This window comes from Micromys minutus, assembly GCF_963924665.1.
Source record: "Micromys minutus genome assembly, chromosome: 4".
Taxonomy (NCBI): Eukaryota; Metazoa; Chordata; class Mammalia; order Rodentia; family Muridae; genus Micromys; species Micromys minutus.
Genome location: NC_137973.1, coordinates 88,412,919 through 88,436,624, shown reverse-complemented (window position 1 = coordinate 88,436,624; position 23,706 = coordinate 88,412,919). Strand labels below are relative to the sequence as shown.

Below are 23,706 nucleotides of genomic sequence, written 5' to 3'. Positions count from 1 at the left end.
TTTCTAAGTTTGGCAATTGCTACTACAAGCAGCTTAGGTCGAACACCTTAAGGATTAAACATTACTAATAAGCCTAGTAAAGTTTAGTCATTTTAATTATGTGACTGATATAACCTACCAAATAAGATTAAACTATAACAAACTTTTTAAAATCTACCACATTACCAAAGAGAAAGAAAGAGAAAACCATCACAGCTAGTGATGTTGATGCAGGGAGAAGGTGAGCTTCAATGTGTAACCAACAATCTTTAAAAATATTATTGGTTATGTCATATCCCTCAACACAGTAATTTTTCTGGAAATTTGGTCTAAAGAAACCTTTTAAAATTGCTATAAGTAAGTAGCCTACTAACTTATACACAGCTAAGATAGATTTTTTAAATATTACTTATGAAATAGGAAAATACAAAAAAATCAAATAGGTAAATACATATGGTAAGTAAAGCTTCAAGAAAACAAATTACACATAAAATTCCAAATTGTTTAAAATAAAATGTCATTAAGTTAGCATAACTATCAATGATAAGACTATATGCAATGTCCTTTCATTTCATCCAGTACTTTATGAATACTCATTATGAATTACAAACTGTAGTTGTAAGAAAAGGAGCATGCTTAGAAATACTCTAGAGCAAGGCAATCTGTGCTGTCTTCTTTGACTTTGTAAGCTGCTCATCAGAGTGAGCACATGGAACCCCAATGGAGGAGTTATAAAGGTCTGAAGGAGCTGAAGGGGTTTGTAACACCACAGGAAGAACAACAATGTCAACCAACCAGACTCCCAGAGCTCCCAGAGACTAAATCACCAACCAAAAAGTACACATGGGGGGACCCATGGCTCCAGCTGCAGATGTAGCAGAGGATGGCATTGTCTGGCATCAATAGGAGAAACCCTTGGTCCTGGGAAGGCTCATTTCCCCTGTGTAGGGGAATGCCCGGGTGTTGAGGTGGGAATGAGTGGGTGGGAGGGGGAGCATCCTCACATAGAATTAGGGGGAGGGAGGATAGGAGAGGGGGAGAAACCAGGAGGTGATAACATTTGAAATGTAAATATATAAACTATCCAATAAAAAAAAATGAAAAAAAAAAAGGAAGAAAGAAAAACACCGAGCATCCCTGGTAAGAGATGTAAGAACAAGCTGCGGAGTAAAATAGTAAGTAAGGCCTAAGGACGCAGGCGCTTCCTCATGCAGCTCTCCACGTTGACTCTATTAGTCGGCATGGCCCAGGTCTGCCCAAACACACCACATGCATCTGGGATCAAGTCTTTTTGGCCCTCAGCAGGACCAATGCTGTCCTGTAGTCAGTATAGTGAGAGGTCATTCATTTGTCAGAATCATTTGGGTGCAGACAGTTAACAAACTGTTAAAGTTCAACAATATACTAATTTTCTCTTTTAACTTGAAGATTTTGCTAATTAATGCCAACAATGACATACTGAACAGAAGAAAAGTACCACATAAATACCAACTCAACTAGTGGCTAGAGTGAAGGGTCCTCTGCCTAGAAGATTACACTAGCAGTTCATGTATTTGGCTTTAGTTCTAAATGAGAAAAACCAATCACTCAAGTTTCCCCAGTCTGTGCCTGCAAGTGAAAGCATTCTTACCCACCGTGACTGGTACTGGGTGACCTCGCAAGACTCTCCCTGCCATGCTGCATTACACAAGACTAATATTTTAACACCCATTTCCCACGTTCACAACATAAAGCTGGAAGTATTAAAATCCAGTACATCTCTCAGAACAGCAGGACCACAGTGCGTAGCACCCTCTCACATGAACAGTTCTGGAATCTCACATTCATTTGCCAAGACACAACTGACAAAAAGAAGGCCCACCTCAACAGTGGATCATTGACCAATCCTACCTTTGTGGAATCTCACACAGCTGGTTCTTGCTGAAATTGATGGAAGTGATGACAGTGTTTTTTGTGGCATCAAATATGTCTTCAGGAATCAAGGTTGCTTGTTTATCACTAAGTAAAGATTGGTTTAAAAAAGAAAAGCATTCTCAACATTCCAAAGATGTAATCACCATTTCCCATATCTAAAGGCTTTTAGATTTTAGCAAAATGTTCAAGGTAACTAATGAAGCCCTGTGAGGTCAGGATGCTCTGCTCATGATCAGAAACAGAAACAGAAGCACTTTGTAAATTCAGAAACATACAGAATGCATGGTCCACTTCTCTACCTGTGCTTTGAGCTTAATCTGATTTCATAACTAAGCTTTCCTTAGTGTGTGCGACCATGAGCTTTGGTGACTGGAGGGTGGCAGGTGCACCACTGTGCTAAGTTAGTTCAGGTAAAACCTAAGCTGGTTTCATTCTTCTATTGTGTGCAGTGGAGGAGACACAGCAGGCAAAAGGCCGGACTGCCTGCTGGTGCTGCCACACTGAGAAGCTTTGTAGCTCAGCTAGTCCTTGCTTTGGGATTGGAATCTCAACAGCAGTCTTTAATAGTTACTCATTGCTTTTGCAAATGTAAATATAAATAATAATGCCCCACAACCAGAGGGCTACAAAAACAGATATAGGGGGAATCAAGCTCTGTTAGTGTGGCTGAGTAATTGTCATAAACACTACAGGGTGGCAAACGGGAGGTAAGAACAATGGCAAAGATCTTGACTGCTGAGAGGGTTCCCATCAACACAGTATGGATGAGGAGCCGCGTGACAGTTAACAGATTCCTTATAGTTATCGTCCTGTGGTCTAAATCCCTTCATCTCTATTCGAACACCATGGGAAGGACTACCCACTATAAAGTGCCTGACAAATACCTCTGCCTCTGCAGGGTTAGCCAGCTTCCTTCCCTAAGATGATATACTTCCACCAGGCATAGTCTTTAATGCTTCCCACAGATATTGTCAGTGCTTTAGTATTACTGTGTCCCCAGAATGCAGTGCAACTATGAGACATCTCAGTTCCATTCACAAACACGAGGCAATCACTTCTCAAGCCTCCTCTTAGTCAAGTTTTCCAATAACTAAATGATAGTTTCTTATTTAGCAAACTCACCCTCAAACATAAAATGTTATCTAAATGCTAGTTAGTGAATTTGAGAACTTAAATACAAAACTCTCATTCATAACTCTTAAAATCTTACCATAAAATGTTACCATTAATCCACCTACCTGTTTCTCATATTTTACAACTGATATTGCTTTGAAGAGAATGAAATGACGTCTGCAGCCACCTGCCTCCTACACACTATCCAGATAAATGAAGCACTGCTTTATACCAAGGCCCACCTCATTCCCAATGAGGGCAGTTCTGTGTCCTTTAATAAAAACCACACAGATCATGGGGCTGAAGAAATGGCTAAGTAGTTAAAAGTATTGACTGATCTTCCAGAGGACTCAGGACTGATTCCCAGGACCCTCATGGTGGCTCACAACCTTCTACACCTCCAGTTCCAGAAGCACGGACACCTCTTTTGGCCGTCTCAGGTACACTAGACACATGTGTTACACAGACATAAATGCAGGTAAAACATCCATGCACACAAAATAAAGTAGATTCTAAACAAAAACGCCAAAAGGACAAGTTCTTTCTCCTCAGTGTGCCCTTGCTTCAATCCTTAGTTTCACTGCATTAGTATACCACCATTCTCTCCTTCCTTCCTATCCTCTATCTCCTTCCCACAATACCCCTCCCTCCCCAGACACTCAGGCACTCAACCGCTGTGACTCAAGTTCTCTTTTGAGCGCACTTTTAAATTCTGTGACCTGAGGAACCTGCAAAGGGGAAATCTGCTCCTATGACTCTGTCTTTTTATGACTAGCTGTTCTTTCTCTGAAGAACTCTTTCCCATGGGCCTTCCTTGCAATACTGTGCAGGCGGAGCATGTATCTGTAGTTAGTAGCTTCAGCGTGACTGGCATGGATGCTGGTTGTATCTTCAATGCCTTGCTAGTGGGGTGACATTTTTTACTTTGTAAGTTATGTCTCTGTTTTTACAATTTTAATTCTGTACAGGCAGGCTAAATGCTGGTGGGATTTTGGTATTGTCATTTCTATGGCCATCACTGGGTTTTCTATTTTAAAATATTCATCCTTCTATACCTGCCTAAAGGCAATCTAGTGATGTACCAGAAGCTGTCTTGCGGCTGATTGGTTGTAATAAACATTCGACAGCCAATAGCTAAGGTAGGAAGTACTAGGGCAGAACTTCTGAAAAATGGAGGTCATAGGGAGAAGAAAGCAGAAGCAGGAGATTAAGAGAGCAGGCAACGGAAAGGAACAGACACGGACCAGAGCAGAGAAGTATAGAGCTAGCCATGTGGTAGTTTGAAGGCTATTTGGTAGATTAAGTTAGATGAGCTAGCTGGAATACTGACCAAGCAAAAGGTCTAAGCTTCAAACTTTATTAGCAGTCTCTGTCTCATTAGCATACTGCTGAGAGGTTTAGGAAAGTCCCAAATCCTGCTGTACTATGCAGATGGACAGTGTGATGGTTTGAGTGAGAATATTCTCCACAAAGTCATATATTTAAATACTTGGTCAACAGTTGATGGAACTGTTTGGGAAGGATTAGGAGGTGTGACCTTGTTGGAAAAAGTTTGTTATTGGGGTTTGCTTTGAGGTTTCGAAAGCGCACACCATTCCAGTTAGCTGAGCTGCATTATGCCCGCCCGCCCGCCCCTCCATGATGGTCATGGACTCTCACTCTCTACAAACATGAATGTAACTGTGAGCCCCAAAGTAAATGCTGTTTTAAAATGTGCTGCTTGGTCACAGCAAGAGAGACTGTGTACCTATAATCTAGCAGCTTTAGTGTGACTATGGCATGAACATTGACTCTGGCTTCACTTGGTAGCGTCATGGCAGTCTCAGGAACAGAATGATTTTGATTGGTTCTCTCATCTGAAAAAGAAAAGTTATATAACGTGAATATTAAAATTATATACCCATCTTTACATTTTAATGATATATAAAAATATGAATAATTTCTAGATAATACTGATAATATCCAGTTATACATTGTATTCCTAATAACAGAGACATCATTTAAGAAACATATCAAGAGAAAACAAAATCCTGCAATGTGCCATATGTACATATATATACATGTAGGCAGAACATGCATATACATAATAGAAAAGAAAAAAAAAGCTAAGCTTTGTGATGACACTTCATAACTGGTAGATTTCAACACAATTCTGAAGGACTGAGATACAGCATCCACAATCATGAATTCAAAAATGTTTAAAAAGATTCATTTTTATTTTATGTACATGGATGTTTTTGCTTTCATGGATACATGTGTATCAAGTGCCTGCCTGGTGCCTGCAGAGACTAGAAGAGAGCACTGGTTCCCCTGGTGAGCTGCCATGTAAGTGCAAATCTCACATTCCACAAGAGCGAGCAGAAAATGCTCTTAGTTACTGAGCCTCTCTCCAGCCCCTCAAACACTTTAGTCTGAATAAACAGAGAATTAGAACCATAAATGCCAGGCACTCTGCCTCTAATACCCATATCAAAAGAACATTTAAACTCATGTCCTGCTAACGTCACTTTTCAAATATTTCTTCAAAATACAGAAGACAACAGCAGTACCTTTGATCTTGCTTCGCAGGTATTTTAGGACTTCTTGAGTTCCTTTCTAAAAGGGTGGAGACAGAGCGCATTGTTAGCAAGGCACACTTGGAAGTTTTGTGCATTAATATAATATCTGAATTAAAAACAAGTTGCTAAATCCTAATAGTACGTACAGCTATAATTTCTCTTCGAATGGTTCTTAGAGGATTTCCTTCTAGTGCCAGAAATTTCAAATGAAGATTTCCCATTGAGCAGGGCAGACTACGGAACAAATTGATTTAAAGAAAACATTACATGCAAGTCTAATTCAATCAGAGGTATGGCTACAAAGTAACAAACGAAAACAAGATATCATGTAATAATCTCAGGGAGAGGCATGAATGCCCCTAAAATATTTTCCTTCTAATGCTAAACACACAGAAAGATGGCCAGGTACATTTCCAACCTCACACTAAAGCTGCTAAAGGACATGCACTATAAAGCATCTGCTCTATCTGCCTAGTGCTCACACTGAAACACCAAAAGCACCAGCTGTGAGCAACCTGCAGCACAGTGACAAATAAAACTTCACCCAATTACAGAAGGGGACCTCCAACAGCTAGAACAAATTCCAAGCTCTCACCGTGTAAGATTCTAATTCAGTGGTGTCTCACCATCTGTTTTATTTTGTTTTGTTTTTTGTTTGTTTTTCCCCCATCACTGCTTAAGTGATCCCAAACCCACCTAGGAAACAGCTACCCACCCACTGGAAAACAAGGCGTTTCAGGCATGAAAAGGTCTCTTGACAAGTAGCTCCATTAGCAAAGAGGAGTCTCACATAGGAAAGTCTGGAGGTCACAAACAGCTGCAACAGCTGGGAACTACATCCCCTTTTCTCATGCAGCTCAAAACCTCATGCTTGCTCTTATTGTATAAACCCAAAAGTTTCATCTCCTAGGACCTGTAGGCAAATCCTTTCTTAACACCATGTCTGTAGCTTTCACCACTTTTTTGCCTATCACTCTGCTCTGTCCAACTCTAACAGACAGCTGACAACTACTAGGGACAACTTGTCCTGACTCTCATCTTGTCCCTCACTTCATCCCTTCTCCCCACTGCCACTGCAGCCACATCACATGCTGTCAACAAACTGGGCGAAGAAATGTTACTTAGTGACAATTATAACTGACTAAACTGATAGGTCATTTTTAAAGCCTATTGCCCACAACCCCTTCCCACCCAAAGCACCACACTCACTGCCATCTATTGGCTCTTTAATGTTAGTGTTTTCATGGTATATTGGTAGCTCTGAGTTAATAAAAACTAATTATTTGGCCTAAATTCTTAGACTTCCCTACTTGGACCCTATATAGAATTTCCAAAGCTATGTGTTTGTTGTTTCCTCCTGATGTATGGATCATATACACCAACTTTCACATGGAATTAAACATCCTGGTTTATATATCATATCAACTGGTAGAATTCAGGGGCTCCTGGCCCTGGCCTAAGTTCTCTAATCATAAATCCTTTAGTCACCTGAGAACTTCTTCATGTTTCAACTATATGCTCATTATCCAAGTCCATTAAATACCCATGCAGCACTTGCTTTGTCATGGCACAGATAGTAAGTATCTGGAACTGGAGCCATACATTAAAAAGACACAAAACAATCTGTAAAGAGTTCTGAAATGCTAATACACATCTGCTTTCATTAATGTGTTAACTTAGCTGCCAAAGAGGAAAACTAATTCTTTTCTGTATACAATATGAGTTCATTATATAACTAATACTTAAAAAAAAAAAAGGACCCACAAAACTAATTATAATCCAATGCAGAATAAACTCTAATTTCTACCACTTAATCTTTAAACATACCTACTAATGTCGTTGTTGCTCAGATCAAGCCTTTCCAAAGACTGCAGCAGGGCCATTTCCTCAGGAACAGAGCTCAGCTTGTTGCTCCTTAAGTCCAGCACCAGGATGGACTGCAAGTGCTGAAGATGTTCTGCCCCTAACTTCTCAATCTGGTTTTCAGCTAAGTACAATTCCTATGAAACCAGGTACAACAAACATATTTCATTCCACTGTATATTAAGCAATGAAAACAAGTGTGGATACTTTTAGTTTTAAATCATTGCAACATACAGAAAAAATTATAATTATGTTATTTAGACACAACTTTTTGTAAAGCTAAAATATAATTAAAAGAAAAAACTTTTTCTGACAATCTCAAAATTAATGTTTAACCTAGAAGGTTTTACAAAACTAAATCAGTGAAACAATTTATTAATTATATTTACAGAAGTAAAATTATAAATCTAAACATGATACTGATGAAGAACTAGTTTCAAAACAAATGAACCGATTCAAAATTTTTCAGAGTTTTGAATTCTCTAATAAAAAATATTACAGAATATTATCACTCACTAACATCACATACACCAACTCATAACAGAATCTATAACCAATAAAAACTTACCATAGCAAATGGAATTTCCCAACATTAAAAAAAAAATCACCATCAAAATTCAAAATTCTATTTAAAAGAAACTTGCCTTACATCAAAAAACAGAAAAAAAAAAAAAAAAAAAAGAAAGAAAAAGAAAAAGAACTAAAGCACAGAAAATCTAGGAGATAGAACTAATGTTACACCTAGAACCAAAAAAAATTAGCTCTGAAGTGTGACAGCAGTCAGGTAATCCTGAGAGGTGGCAACCTAACAAGTCCCCTGCCCACATCTGCTAGAGGCCGTCCACATTTCAGCTCAGCAGTGTCTCCCCTCCACTATAAGCGCCTTCTTTAGGGAAAAACTACTCACTACACAAAGTACTCTTAGTAGTAGACTGACGTTTTGAAAGATATCAACAGAGAAAAAATATCATTCATAGATTATGCCCAAAAGATTAGCTAGTTTTTAAAAACTTCAATTCCATAAATAACTTTTAGAAAACATGTAGTAGTATAAACATTAACTAAATAGTTACCTTAAGTTGCCTACAAGAAGGAAAGTCAGGTAGAACACGTAATTTATTCCGCCGCAAATAGAGCAATTCCAGTGACTCCATGCTGCCCACATCAGGAGGCACAGCCTCCAGGAGATTGGCATCACAATCCAAATGCTTTAATCCTACAATAGATATTCACACAATTTAAAAATACTTTTTACTGTAAAGAAAGACAGAATAATTTATTAAAGAATAATTAAATACAGAAAAATATCAACTCATAATAAACATGTCACAACAAAGACTTCTTAATCTGTTCCTATGAATATGATAATCAAAAATATTCAAACATCTTTGAACTGAACAAATAAAAATTGATTTTTATAAAGAGAAATTGCAATCAATATTGACTAGTATAGGCATCTTTGAAATACTGTTAACGATGAAGTTTTCAGATACTCTGTTAAACTACTTTGAAGTACAATTGTACGACCTGCAGAGCTCTCAATGACTCCTCTTTAAAAGAGCTAAGTGTAATTAAGGTGTAATATGCATGCTATCTGTTGGATGAGGAAATGTGACAGTGGCTTATGCATACTGCATTTAATACAAGCCTTGGGTTTGTGTGTTTTCCTTCCAATCCTTCATCCAGCCATTTTACCTTTTCCTTTTCTCCCTGTCTTCTTTTCTATGGTGAATTTTATATGTAATGTGTATGTGTATGCTTGCATATGGGTATATATGCTGGTGCATGTGAAGAAGAGATACTGCTGTTCGGTATCTTCTTCTATCTTTTCTACCTTGTTTTTGTTTGTTTGTTTGTTTGTTTGTTTTTGTTTTTAAACAGGGTCCCTTAATAACCCAGGACCTTAATAATAAGACTAGTGAGCACTGAGACTTTACATGTGTATGTGTGTCAGGAATCCAAACTCAGATCCTCATAACTGTATACCAGAAGTTTACCAACTGAGCTAGCTCCAACATGCTTTCCATAACACCTAAGCTAAGCAGCCTGACAAGAGTACACACTGTATCTCAACAATGCCTTTCATTACAGGATCTTCATCTCCTGAATATTTCTTCTTCACTCATTTGTTTGGTTTTGGAGATAGGGTGTCCTCCCCTCTATGAGGCCCAAGCTAGCCTCAGATCTAGATTCTCAAACCTCCTGACTGCTGGGATTTCAAAAGCATACCACCACTTTTGTCTGATGCATGCCTTTCCTTTCCAGAAAAACAAAACTAAGTAAAGTTATTCTTTAAGAAATTAACAAACAATTTTCTCCCTTAACCATATTATAGATTTTCCCATTTTAAGACTGAAAACATACTTCAAAAATTTCATCCTCAACCCTCCAATAAACTGGAATAAAGAATATGCATTTTGAAGTTTATTTTTCTAACTTCAAGCCTATCAATTTTCACATAATCTAAAAATGCACTGAAACGACACCTTTAGCTTGTATTCTTCTAATACATAGAGAAGCTAGCCACTTTAAAAAAAAAAAAAAAAGTAGTACTAGTTTTAACTTCTAATAAAAGTTTATTTTTTAAGTTTAGTATTTATTCATTCTATATTAAGTGCTCTGCCTTCACCCAAAGTTTAGACATTACTTGACTAGAATAATGAGAGGGAAGGTGGTGGATTAATGCACTCAAAGCTGTAAAATTCTATAAATAGAAGCTCACTGTAGGAGCTGGACAGATACCCAACAGGTCCAGGTACTGACAAACTGCTCTTCCAGAAGATCGAGGTTCTGTTTCTAGCACCCACATAGTGACTAGTGATGTATAACTACCCACAATTCTAGTTCCAGGGGATCTCTCTTCTGACCTCTGCAAATGTGATGCACATAAATACATGCAGGCAAACATGAATACATATAAAATAAATAAAATCTAAAGAAAAAAGTTATTGTAAACTCGGGTCAAATCAGGAGCACTAGCTGAAGAACAAAGCAGTGAAATGTGTTTTCTGGGAGGGGGATTAAAAACTCAGCTCTAAATTTAATCTTTAATCCCGTAATTAATCAATCTTTAAACTGGGGAAAAAAATGTATCACTGTCTTATTTACCTCAGAGAACCACTGTGAATAATACAAGGGCAAACTGTCAAGAGAAGAGCCTTCTAGTTATGTAGCATCACACAAATGTAAAATCCTAGGCTCTGCTCACCAGGAACAAATAACTAGCAAACATGGAGTGTGAAGAGGAGTCACTGCAGCATGGCTGAGAACACACATAGTCAGTCATCAGGCAGCTGTGTGAGCTCAGATGCCTTCCTGCTGTTTTAGCATGCTCCAGTTAGGAAAATCAGAAACCAAACAAACCAAACCATGCATCTGGCTGATTCAACAGTACCACCTGTCTAGGGCCATGTTCCACATATTGTCCTGGTCATATATTATGTTAGGTAAGGGAAGTAACATTGAAAATAAGGAGATATTTTCAAAACAAAGATAAGGAGAATCTTAAGTGCCAGTATCTAAAGTCAAGCAAGGCCTGCTGAAAATAATTTCATTTAAAGCAGAGTTAAAATTAAAATCAAAGATTTACAATTTAATTGGAAAGTTATCTACAATTAATTGTAGAAAAATCACATCTATGACTCCTAAAAATATGAACAGGAGTTTGGCATGGCAATTGAAGTGTGTAAACTTAGCACCAGCCAGGTGGAAGCAGGATGACCACAGCCATCTTCAACTACACAGCAAGTCTGAGGCCAGCCTGCATGACAGCATATAGCATAGTTCGAAACCTTTGATTTCTTACTATATAATTTTAATGTAATTTATAACTATGCTTTTACAAGAAAAATCCTTTATACATTACTAGCCAAAAAAGACAGGAATACAAACACCGAAGCACCAGAGTGTACCCGTGGCCCCTTAGTGCTACCTCTGTAAGCGACAAATCACTTCTGTTTGATATTTCGTTATTTTAAAAAAGAATTAACAATCTTGAATAACTGGGTACTCAGGGAAAACAGGACCCTCACTAGCTATCATGACTTCCCAAGCAAAGGAAGCTACAGCTGTAGCCCCATGCATCCCAAGTGGACTCACTAAGATAGCATGAAGCACAATCTTCATCAAATTCCTGTATGTTCTTTCCTCTACTCACCAGTTAAAATTTCATTTTGTCTACATGTCTTTTGATAGTCATTCTTTAGGCAGACCCTAGATACAATGGCCTGGAGAAAATCTTACTAAGTAGTGTTTGTATTTACAACTAAAAGATGCACTTTCTTTCTCTCTAATGATCTTAACAACTGTTTTAAAGAAAGTTGCATTAACTTCAAATTCATACAGTATTTACTATGGCGATTTACTTTTCATTCTGCTTATTTCTGCTGGCAAATTCTTCAGCTGGTTACTGGAAAGATTGAGTCGCAGCAGACTGGACAGCAAAGCAAAATCAGCAGGCACAGTTGCAAGACGATTGTTTGAAAGATCCTTTAAAAAGAAAGGACAGGGTGAATCTGTAAGTGAGGAGACCACAGTAAACAGGTACCCATGAAAGGAATTTCAGAGTTATGAAGAGATCTGGGAATAAGAGATGACTTCAGAGGAGCAGATATTCTCCCTGTGAGCCACTGTCTCACAGACCAGGATTTACTCCTCTTCAACACCTGCACATCCACTATCTGTTCAAAGTCATGGGCAGGAATTAAAATCAGTTCTAGTTCTGGAACTATTTTATATTATGGTGTTTACTAATCTCAAGTAATACCTTTGTAGTAGAACATGTGATTCAAAGGGAGATAAAAGAACTCTGGAGGTCAAAGGGTCAAGTGTGAATAGGGCAGAGGGATGGAGAACCAGAGTGGAGAACCAGAGTGGAGAAGGGGGGGGGCTCGGTGGTGAAGAGTTCATACTCCTCTTAGAGGACCTGAATTTGGTTCCCAGTACCCATGTCAGGCAGCTCAGTCACCTATAACAATAAACCCAGGAGATTCAAATGCCCTCTTCTGGCCTTCATTGCGAGGACCCATATACTCCAGCACACACATATACATACATACATACATACATACATATATACATATATATAATTAATAATAAAACTACTCGTGTGTGTGTGTGTGTGTGTGTGTGTGTGTGTGTGTGTAAAGCTTAAAGAAAAAGCTCACTGGTAGACAGCACTACTTCCAGAAGACAAGGGTCATTAAACAAAACTCTGTTCCAGACATAGCTTACCTCCCTATAGGTATTGGTCAGGGAGATTCCAAAGGCCCCCAAAGCAACACAAGCCATTTCCATTGCTTTTGGCTGTCGACCATAACTAGATGGCAAGACCCTATTGCTGAAGACATCACATACTTTGGTTGCAAGGCAAAGATAATTTAGAATTGAATAGTAAACTTCCTCCATGCTTGCTAGCTTTCAGAATGCCAGAAGTTGCAGGCACTGGGGGAAAAAGATACAATGAGCTTATTCAATACTGGACCCTGTATGCTATAATACTATCTGCTAAGCAAGATGTACTTACAGTAGTGGCTTGACTGTTATGAGGGTGACAAGAGCTTTATGCTTGGATATAAGGAATGTTCCATGGAAGAGAACTGGTGTGGCATTCTACACTTGGTCAAAAGTCCAAGGCTGAGGAGGTCATAGGCTCTGGGGCTAAGGTAGAGGGATTTAGTACTGTGGTTTTGCTAAGTAGACATGCTGATAAACTACCTTCTAAATGTTTATAATCATAAATAAGTGCTACTCTCAGTCTTGACTAGAAAAGCCTCTTGCAGTGAGGAGCAGTTACTAGAAACACAACTGGTAAAAGTGCTGAGAAAACTGAGTGTGTAGGCCTGGTGCTGGAGGGTCATTCCTTTAATCTGGCAGAGTTCAAAGCCAGCCTAGTCCAGTCTACAGAGCATGTTCCAGGACAGCCAAGGATACACAAAAAGAAACACTGTCTCAAAAACAGAAAACAAAAGAACAAAACAATAATAATAATAAATAATAATAATTTTAAAAATTAGTTCCAAACCCCAAATGACACACAAAGCTCAGGGAACACTGAGGAAGAAGGTGTAGAAAAACTTAAGAGCTGGAGGATGGGCAGGAGTACTGTGAGGTGCTGTTTTCCTGACATGAGATGGCCACTGAACTCACAGCAGCTGTGGCCACCAGCACATGATCAAGCCAATGAGGCAAACCCACACTCCAACAAGCAGCACTAATTGGACTCACTGGGTTACAAGAAAACAAACAAACAAACAAAAAAGGAGAGAAAGTTAAAATGTGGGTGATGGGAGAGTCTGGGAAGGAAAAACTGGAATGGATATGATCAAGATACAATGTATAAAAATTTGAAATAAGTAAGTTATTCTAAAAACTAAAATTAAGTTAATTGGAATTTGGGAACTCTTCACTGTAGTTTTAAAACTTTTTGTATAATCTCAAAATTATTCCACAATGAAATAATTACTGACAATGAAGAGTTCCTAACAAGAAATTAAGAAATTCTGAAAACATATGATGAAGTCAAATTATCTTAATAAAATTGCTCCTAACTGCTAAACAGTATCAAGACAGTCAAATGTTTACTTATTACATAAAATTCTTGGGGCTGGAAAGATGCTTCAGCAGTTAAGAGCACTTGTTGCTCTTGCAGAGGACACAGGTTCTATATTCCTAGCACCCGCATGGCAGCTCACAAATGCCTATAACTCGAGTTCCAGGACCCACTTTTGGTTTCTGCAGGCACCAGGCACACAGAAGATACAAAAACCCACATAGAGGAAAAACACTATATACATGTAACAAATAAAAATTTAAAGCAAATATGATATACAAAGAGATCCATATTTATGACATGTCATTCTTTAAATAAATGTTTACTTGGTACTCTTGAGCTAAACAAGTTCTACATAATGTCAGGAAATATTAGCATAAATGATTACAAGTGTTTATATTTTAATCTGTTTTGATGTATTTTCTACATATTTTATTTAGCATTAATTAAATGCTATTGAATTAAAGCATATTGAATCATTAAGAAAAATTCTTGAGCCAGGCAGTGGTAAAGAACATCATTAGTCCCAGCATTTGTGAGGCAGAGGAGTTTAAACCAGTTTGGTCTTCAGAGTGACTTCCAGGACAGCCATGACTAAACAATTCTGTTGGGGGGGGGGGGGGAGGAAGAAAAGGAGGAAAGGAAGGAAGAAAGGAAGGAAGGAAACATGTGGGAACCCATGAAGAAGAGAAACCACTTATTGTAAGGTTTCTTTTTAACCTTCTCCTCTACATAATGCTCTTTTCTAGAGAAAAACAAAACAAAACAATTTTTGGAACTGGAGAGATAGCTCAGCAGTTAAGAAAGCAAGCTGCTCTTCAGAGGACCTAATTTAGTTTCCAAATTCAGTTCCATCACCCACCCACACTAGGCTGCTCACAACCACTTATAATGTCAGCTTCAAGGGCTCAGAGATCATCTTTCAGCATTTGCGTAAACATGCCATAAACTCACACAAACATATACTCATAAAACTATACTTAATTTTATAAATCATCCTTAAAATTAACTTTTTTATATAACAATCTAATGGCTCCCTCCTTTCTTTTATCTACAAATGCCTATTACTTCTCAAACCTTACTTTCATTTTAAAGACTAGTAGATGGTAGACATATGAAGGAAGGGTATATAGAGAATAAATACTTAAACATTCAGAAATAACTTTCCATTAGTAAGAAATAAAACTTAAGGCTCAAATAAGAAATCAGTTTTCTAAAGCATGCCAAGGACAAGAACAAGGCACAGTATGAAATTACAGCACATACTATGGGCTGAAGCCTCTTAGTCAGAGGACTGAAGCCTTGCAGCTGAAACATCTTATAGCAGACTCTCATCCTATTATAAAGGAGAGAAAAGGAATGTGCTTTGGAGGCAAACTGACATCTTTAAATCTCAATTTCATTATTTGTCAGTTGTGTAACTTAGGACAAATTTCCTGTTGCAAAAGTCTCCATTTTTTACTTTATTAAGCAAATGTCAAACACACTTATACTTACCTTGCTATGTATAAAGCCAATGCAAGGTGTCTATGGTTTTTATTCTTAAAATTATTAAAATAATATTGTACTGATTTATGGTTGACTCTGTTTAAAGAAGATCAAACAGGCAGTATGCAAGTTTTGACCAAAAAGGTGTTAATTTGAAAACTAGGATAAAGTAACCACTAAGAAATTGGAATACATAGCGCAGGAAGGCCATTGGGTAATACAGAAAACAGAATATAAAATACAGAGAAATAAGAGCAGATGTACTTTCAAGACCATTTCCCTCTATTCACCTAAGGTATAAAAACCTATGGGATAGGGGCTGGACAGATTGCTGAGAGGTTCAAAGCACTAGATCCTTTTGGAGAAGGCCCAGGTTTGATTCCCAGCACCTACATGATGACTCATAACTGTCTGTAAATCCAGTTACACCCTGGTATCTAGAAGAGAGCTTTGGACACTCTGGAACTGAAGTTATAAAGATCTGATGCCCTCTTTAAAAGAAAATTAAGGAAAAAAAATGCCTCTGAATAACAAAGGCATGTCCACTGTTTTCTTCTAAACTCTATTCCTGAAGTATAATTAAAGTTCATTTGATAACACAGAAAAGCCATGTTTATAGTTACTAATGTAGCAATCAGATAATTTCTGGTAAGCTACTCATAAAATCAGCTGCCTATGTCCTAGTTTAAATCATATTCAGTTCTCTAGCTTAGTGAAAATCCCCAACAGCCCCAAATCATGCAAAAACCAAAAGTCATAACTCACTAAATCTTCTAAGCTGGAAAGGTGCTCAAATCCCTCAGGAATGCAGGTCAGTTCATTGTGCTGGAGATGCAGTGCCTTCAGGTTTTTTAAGCTTGTAATTTCTTCAGGCAGCACGTTCAGTTTGTTATGGCTATTAGTTAATAAAATAAAAGCCGAGTGACTTAGACTGAGAAGTACTTACCAAAGGCTTTTGTCAATCAACTACAGAATCCTCGTAACTATCGAATGGTGCTATCCATTCAAGTGCTGCTCAAGACCTACATCTCCAAAACATATACACCATCAGCAGAGATTTAAATCAACCAAGTTAGGGTCTGAAAGAAAACTGGCAATGAAAAATATTCTTTTTTCTTAAAGATTTATGTATTTTATGTATATAAGTATATTGTTGCTGTCTTCAGACACACCAGAAAAGGGTATCGGATCCCACTGCAGATGGTTGTGAGCCACCATGTGGTTTTTGAGAATTGAACTCAGACCTCTGGAAGAACAGTCAGTGTTCTTAACTGCTGAGCCATCTCTCTAGCCCGAAAAATATTCTTAAGTAAACATAAATAATTTGCAAACTTTTGAGTGCCTGTTTGCAATCAGTTTATTTAACATATAATGTGAAAGGGACTTACTGCACTCTTATTAAATATTTACATTGTTCCCAAAAAAAAAAAAAAAAAAAGTTCACATACACATTGTAATGGAGCTATATATATATATATATTTAAAACATTTATTTTTATGTGTATGGCTGTTTTGCCACACATGTCTGTTTGATGCACATCAAGGCCAGAAGAGAGTGTTGGATATTCTAAAACTGGAGTTGTGGACAGATGTGCACTGCTGTGTAGGTATGGAACTTAAACCCAGATCCTCTGGTAGAGTACACAGCCATCTTAACTGTTGAGCCATCTCTTCTGCCCCTGAACCATGTCTGTTATGGAGGCTAGGTTTTTAATTTCATGTTCAAAACAAAAGCAGTTATTTCTATTTTCAGATCTGGTAGGTTTGGCAATGCTCAATCTGACTCTATACTTGGTGCTTTTAGTTGAACCCTTTTGAAGAGATACTCAACTGACTGATATAAAAGCCCCAGTGAAGATAATATACTTCCTGGTAATTAAGAGGAATGAGGCTTTGGCACCATGGCTTACTTGGTTAAAGCACCTGTCTTGTAAACATGAAGCTCTTGGTTTGAATCTCACGGGTGCCTTTATACAGCCTAAAGGGTAGTGCACTTTCATCTGTTTTGAATTGTAGTTAACCTTTACGAATTGCTGGATGTGGTGATACAAACATTTAGTTCCATAATTCAGGAGGCAGAGGCAAGGGTATTTTGAAGTTTGAGGCCAGCCTGGTCTACAAACTTTCAGGAGTCTCGGTTCCAGGACTGTTTGTTATACAGAGAAACCCTGTTTTGAAAAAAAGAGAGGGGAGGGGGCATGAATAAGTTTCAGGTGCATCACAACCTAAATTCAACTACAAAATTTATCCCATTTTCTTATTTTAGCTTACATATAACATGGGGGAAGGGGCTTTAGACTAATTATATTACATTAAAATAATGAAGGCTGACGGGGCTTAGACGTTTAACTCCAACTAATAGTTAAAAGACATGAGGTTTGGTTCAGCTGCTGAGCATACATGGGGTCCTGACCTTCACTAAGTACCACAAAACCCAAAACCTCAGACTAAAACCAACAAAAAGAGCACAAATTTCTTCACCATTATTGAAATAATTAGTATTTCAAATCTATTGTGCAACACCTAGATTTTTCAGGCTAAAAATTAAAATTAAAATCTGAGATTCTTAGAAGTTTCCTAAAACAAGGTTAAAGTATCTCATAAACATAAAAAATATAAAGATCAGTTGGCCTTAAATCTGTAGAATAAAGAGAGGATGTAATAAATTAAAAAAAAGAGAGAGAGAGAGAGAGAGACAAAGTTGCTGTGTACAGCCCCACAGACTTGTGACTAAGGCAGGAGGCCCAGAGCACAGCACTTTGGTGTTACACTAGGCCAAACAGCAAGATTCCTCTAAAAAGGAAAAAAAACAAATAAATTAAATAAAGAATAGAATCATTAAGTTCTTGCTCCCCCTTAACCAGTTTCTGGGATGATGCAAAGATCTGGTCTTGTTTTCTTCTTTTGTATAGAATTCAGCATCTGGCAGGTGTTTAACCAACCCTGCTTCCTACTAGGCCACACTGTAGTTCAAGGTTATTTTTTTATGTGAAGAAAAGGAATTTCAGGTTCATACCACTGTAACTGTAGTCTTAGAAATAGGTCCACTTTACCTGATATTAAGTTTCTGAAGATTTTCTAGTTCTCTTATAGCTGAAGGAAGAGATGTCAGCTGATTATCATGGATCTAAAATAGTTACAAGACAAAGTCAATATTTTTAGTCTTACAATGAGCAATATTTGAGCTTTGCCATTGGGGGAAAAATATTTACTAAACCCCTGTTCTTCATATTAAATGCCAATATGCTGGGTGATTAGTAATTTACTCTGTGTACTGACCAAACTGCTGCTCAGGAGTTGTGAACAAATAAGTCATTACTAAAATGAAAAGAGACAAACACAGACTCAACCTGAGGAGGGTCAATAGCAGCAGGGTTCTGAGGGTCTCTTCATACCACACACAGAACAGATATGAGTTGGGAGAACAGCTTTACAGCCTCGAGGAATCATACTGTCTTCACAGTAGAAAGAACCTTAGAGTAAGCCAGACTATTGTTTTGTTATTTTACAGACACAAAACAAAACCCCCTCCAAGAATGGCACTGTTTACATCCACCATTTCCAAACATGAAGGATTTAGACACTGCCAATGCCACTAAAAGTCTGTAGATTCTAACATACACCCTTCACACTTCACTTACCAGATGTGTTAGGAAAAAGTGAAGGGAGTGGGGAAAGGGGGTATGTTCTATGGAGGTGTGTTGAGGTGTGGGGGAAGGAGATGCCTCTGAGGGCCCATGTTGGGCATCCTTTCCCGGAGGGACCAGCCACATGATGGTATAGTATAGAATAAAGTTTATTGAGGGCATGGGGTAGGGAGTTAGGAAGGTAGTAGGGGCAGAGAGAGAGAGAAGGAGAAGAGTAGAGAAGTAGAGAAGTAGAGGGTAGCCATGAGCACGCGGAAAGAGGGGGGAAATAGAATAGGGGGAAGGAAAAAGGGGTAAGAGCAAGAAAGCAAGAGCAAAAGCAAGAGAGTGAGGAGGGGGCAAGCAGCCCCTTTTATAGTGCCAGGTAACTTTGGGGTGGAGTTTGAGAGAATTCTAACAGCATGGCAGGTCAACTTTCACTACAAAAAAAGACCCAATTAAAAACACAAAAAATTCAGGTGAATAGTTTTGGTCAATAAGTCTAAGGGCAAGTTATAAAACAGGAATACAAAGGCCCCTGAGTCCTATACTTGCTTACGTGTCTAAAATAAAAGTTAACAAAGGGGAATAAAAACAGAAACAAGAAGCCAAATGCCAGTTCTGTTTGCACATGTGACTCATTTAATCACAGCATCTACACCAGGTCTGTGGACACAGAGACATGGAGCCAATCCTTCAAGTCAGTTTCTTATTTATCTTGCATTCTATAAGCTCAGCAAGGAAGGCTTCCTGCTGAGTCTTTTAAACTACAATCCCCTAATTATAGTCAACTTACATCAAGAACGGTAAGGGCAGGTAGGAGCCGGAGGTCATCAGAGAGAGACTGAAGTTTATTGCTGGAGATGATGAGTTTGGTCAGATCTGTCTGTTCCCACCATCGTTCAGTAGAACTGAATGAAAGATTCTGATTAGCCTCTTCAGGAACGTCCAAATTTATTCTCCAAACACACTGAGGGACTATCTCCATCACCACCACATCAAGAAGAAAAGGGAAAAAGAATAAAATGAAGACTAAGTGACATATTCATTGAAAGCTTAGCTTACAAATGGATCCAAATAACCCCAGAGCCTGAAGGAAAGCATGGTGGGTGTGTTCTATTTTCTATTGCTGTAAAACACCATGACTGATACAATTTATAAAAGAAAGTATTTAATTTGGGTTATGGTTCCAAAGGATTAGAGTTCATGATGGTAAAGTAAATGATCAGCCGAGAGTATGCATTCTGAGCCACAACCAAGAAGCAGAGAAAAGTACACTGGGAATGTATTAGTTTTTTGAAACCTCACAGCCCACCCTCAGGGACATACTTTCTCCAACAAGGTTACAGCTCCTAATCCTTCCCAAGCAGTTCTACCAACTGGGGGGTCAAATATTCAAACACAGGAGCCTCTGGGAAACATGCTCATTCAAACCCTCACAGTGGGTAAGTGCATTTGCTGTCAAGCCTGGTCACATGAGTTTGAACCTCAGAAAATACATGGTAGAGAAAGCCAACTCCTGCAAGTTGTCCCCTGCCTTGCCCATGTGCAAGTAATAAATAAATGTTTAAAAAGTATTTAAATGCCAATAAACCAACATCAATAAATTACAACACAATATATTTTATTGGGAGGAAAAACAGACTGCAATGGGAATTTTACATGAGACCCTAAGTTTGATCTCTAGAACTGAAAACAAAAAAATATAACATTGAACTCTCCTGACAATTCTGTGAGATAGGTGGTTTTGCTATCCCTGTTTTGCGGGTGAAAAAAAAAAAATGAGACATCAAGAAGCCACCCAGGGTTTAGCAGGTACATTCGAATTGCACTCTAAACTCTGCAGAGCCACTTACCATTATGCCTGTGAAAGGTATCTGACCCTAGCAGCTACCATTCTACCAGACATAATTTTGTTTCTTACCCACAACACAAAACTGTGTTACTCTACTGTAGCAAAAGGTAGCACCTATAAGTCATGGGTGGAACAGTCACTCTGAAGTGGAATCTCCACTAGAGTGCTTGACTTCAGGCAGGATCCTAGGTCCCATCTCTAGTATAGCACTGTGATAAGCAAAAGCTTGAAGCTCTAAGAAGAAGCTTGTCAACGGGCTGCATCAAAGCTTCTGCCCTTGTGTAACCAACTATGTAGAGAGAGCCCTTCACTCCCTGACAAAGGTATGGCTGCAGGAGAGTGACACAGGACCTGGAATATTACTCAAGCCAATCAATCCCTAGCCATGCCCTACCTTCACTGTCATCCAAATTCACCAAAGACTTCTCAATCAGATGCTGGAATGGAGGCTTGCCTCTGTACGAGTCAGTAAACAAGAGTCAGAATAAAGAAAACAGATTATAATTCCAAAGAGATAAACAGAAGAAAAACTTTAGAAATTCAAAGGGGGAAAGAATATAGGAAAAGAACAGAAAATCAGCTCCTTCTTCTAGGTTCCTCCCCTGACGTACTTCAATGCCAAATAAACCCTTTCCTCCTCAAATTGCTTTTGGTCATGGTGTTTCTTCACAGCAATGGTAACCCTTACTATAACAACTGGTAATGGTATATTAGTGAGCAACAACTTATTTTCGATGTTTGTTATTTTTATAGTTTGGTGGGTTTGAAGTCAGTCAGTTTCTTTCTTGATGGGTGGTATTAGAGACTGAGCCTTCAAGAACAATCTACTCAATATGAAGACACCTTTCAAAACTCTACAAACCAACAGGTGTGCACACTGCAGCACAGAGCTTTAAAAAAAATGAAGAAGGAAATATGACCCCTCAAAAATTGCAACTGATCTTCACAGATGCTGAAAGAGACAAATGCCACATGAAACTTTCAAATTTTCAGGTAAGAAATTGTCAATACATTAAAAGAGGATACAAACAAGCAGAGGGTTTCAATCTAGGCCTCAGAGAAGAAAGTCAGCAAAATGGTTGAAAACATCCACAATATGGATGAAAAAGCTAGGAACACTGAAGAAAAATTCAGGAACTGAAATCGGGGGGGGGGGGGGTGAGAGGGGGGACAACTTCCTACATAAATTAGTATAGCCAAGACAACCCTCTACAGACCTACCCACAAGTCTACTTGTGCTGTCCCTAAAGAAACAACAACAAAACAACACAACAACAACAACAACAACAAAAAAAACCCTTTCCTACTGTTCCAGTGCTGTGCAAGAGGCTTCTCTACAATGCTATTGGTTTTAATCAATTCTAGCTGTCTTTTCAGTACTAACCTGAATACTATCCTCCTGAAATTGCCTCTGCAGAACAAACCAGTCCATTGACTTCTCTCAGGTACTCAGGACATGGATAAAATAAACCCACTTCTTGACCACGCTATAATACAAATGGCTGCTAACCCAGTTCCCCAACACAGTCCTTGTTTCCCTATAAAACCTCCCATTAAAAAGACAAAACAAAACACCAGCCCATAACATTCTGTGTTTTTACTAGACCTACATACATTTCAGAGCCTTCCACATTCTAGCCATATAGACTAGTTCAAATGTCAGAGAAACTACAGATTTACCCACTTCCTGGGTACCAATTTCAATTGTACTCTTCTTTCCAGATGCTGTGGTAAAATACCATAGCAAAGCACCTTAGAGAATAAGTTTATTTTAGCTCACAATTTCATTTGCAGGCCATCAGTCAAGATGGCAGGAACTTGTAACAGACAATGTACTCACAACACAACTACAATCAAGAGCAGAGGGAGAAATGAATCAAGGCAGGCACACTTTTTTATACAGCTCACCCTTGGGTCCAAGACCCAAATCAGGGAATGATGCAGCTCATGGTGGGCTAGATCTTCCTACATCAATTATCAATCATGTCTTTACTTAGTCAACCTTATAGATACAATCAATATCTAATCCATGCAAGTAGGAAAAAAATATTACAGAAAGAATGTTCTACTTCTCAATCCTCTCTGTCTCTGTCCTCTCCTACTGTACACTACAAAGGGTCTTATTTATACTAGCAGTATGTAGATTTGTGCTTGTTGGCCATTCAGTTTTCTTAAGATGTTCTCAAATCCATGCACTCTGAAGCATTTATTCTGAATTATTACTTAGGATAAGTAGTATATATGTCATTGGGATTTTTCTCAACTGAACAAAATGTGGGTCTTGAAAGAGAGGTTAAGTATTCTAGGCTCACAGAGGGGATCTGGTAAGACCAAAGAGGAAGGCGATGGTCAAATCAAATATCTGCCCATGATCTATCTCATAGATAGTTTACTCCCAAACTACGATGTCTACCCTGCATTCTGTGGACATCTCTGCGAACACTCGGAGTAAGTCATGGCCACAGTCCTAGCAGAGACTGAGCTGGCGCGGGTGGGGTGCACAGTGTACCAAGGTGTTTGCGTGCTGCCTCACCTTCCCCGAGGTTCCTTCCCGCCAAATTGAGTTGGCCGCTGCTCCTTGCTGCCTTCAGCAGGCCCTGGGGGACAGAGGGACCTCTGTCCTTGCTCTCCGTGCGGAATCCTGCACGAGGGTCAAACCTGGGGGCTCTCGGCTGGCGCGACATGTTCAAAAGCTCTGATCCGAAGCCCAGACCACGGCAGTGACGTTTAAGGCGCCACAGCTGGACAACCCCGCCTCTT

At 38.6% G+C, this 23,706-nt stretch overlaps 1 protein-coding gene across 2 annotated transcripts in view; it reads right to left on the bottom strand.

The window, feature by feature from the left end:
- Window positions 1–23,633, bottom strand: part of LRRC40 (leucine rich repeat containing 40) — a 29,241-nt gene extending 5,608 nt beyond the window's left edge. Inside the window, exons 1-11 of one of the 2 annotated variants that reach the window (XM_080915569.1) lie at window positions 23,480–23,633; window positions 19,888–20,069; window positions 18,519–18,592; window positions 16,231–16,360; window positions 11,792–11,915; window positions 8,501–8,643; window positions 7,392–7,564; window positions 5,711–5,798; window positions 5,556–5,601; window positions 4,754–4,862; window positions 1,870–1,977 (exon numbers count right to left, since the gene is read on the bottom strand). In XM_080915569.1, coding sequence (XP_080771695.1) covers window positions 1,870–1,977; window positions 4,754–4,862; window positions 5,556–5,601; window positions 5,711–5,798; window positions 7,392–7,564; window positions 8,501–8,643; window positions 11,792–11,915; window positions 16,231–16,360; window positions 18,519–18,592; window positions 19,888–20,069; window positions 23,480–23,630 — 1,328 coding nt within the window. In that variant the 5' untranslated portion in view covers window positions 23,631–23,633. Of the gene's footprint in view, window positions 1–1,869; window positions 1,978–4,753; window positions 4,863–5,555; window positions 5,602–5,710; window positions 5,799–7,391; window positions 7,565–8,500; window positions 8,644–11,769; window positions 11,916–16,230; window positions 16,361–18,518; window positions 18,593–19,887; window positions 20,070–23,479 lie in introns of those variants that run through there. The other variant, XM_080915570.1, reaches the window with a different exon arrangement.
- Window positions 23,634–23,706: the final 73 nt, after the last annotated feature.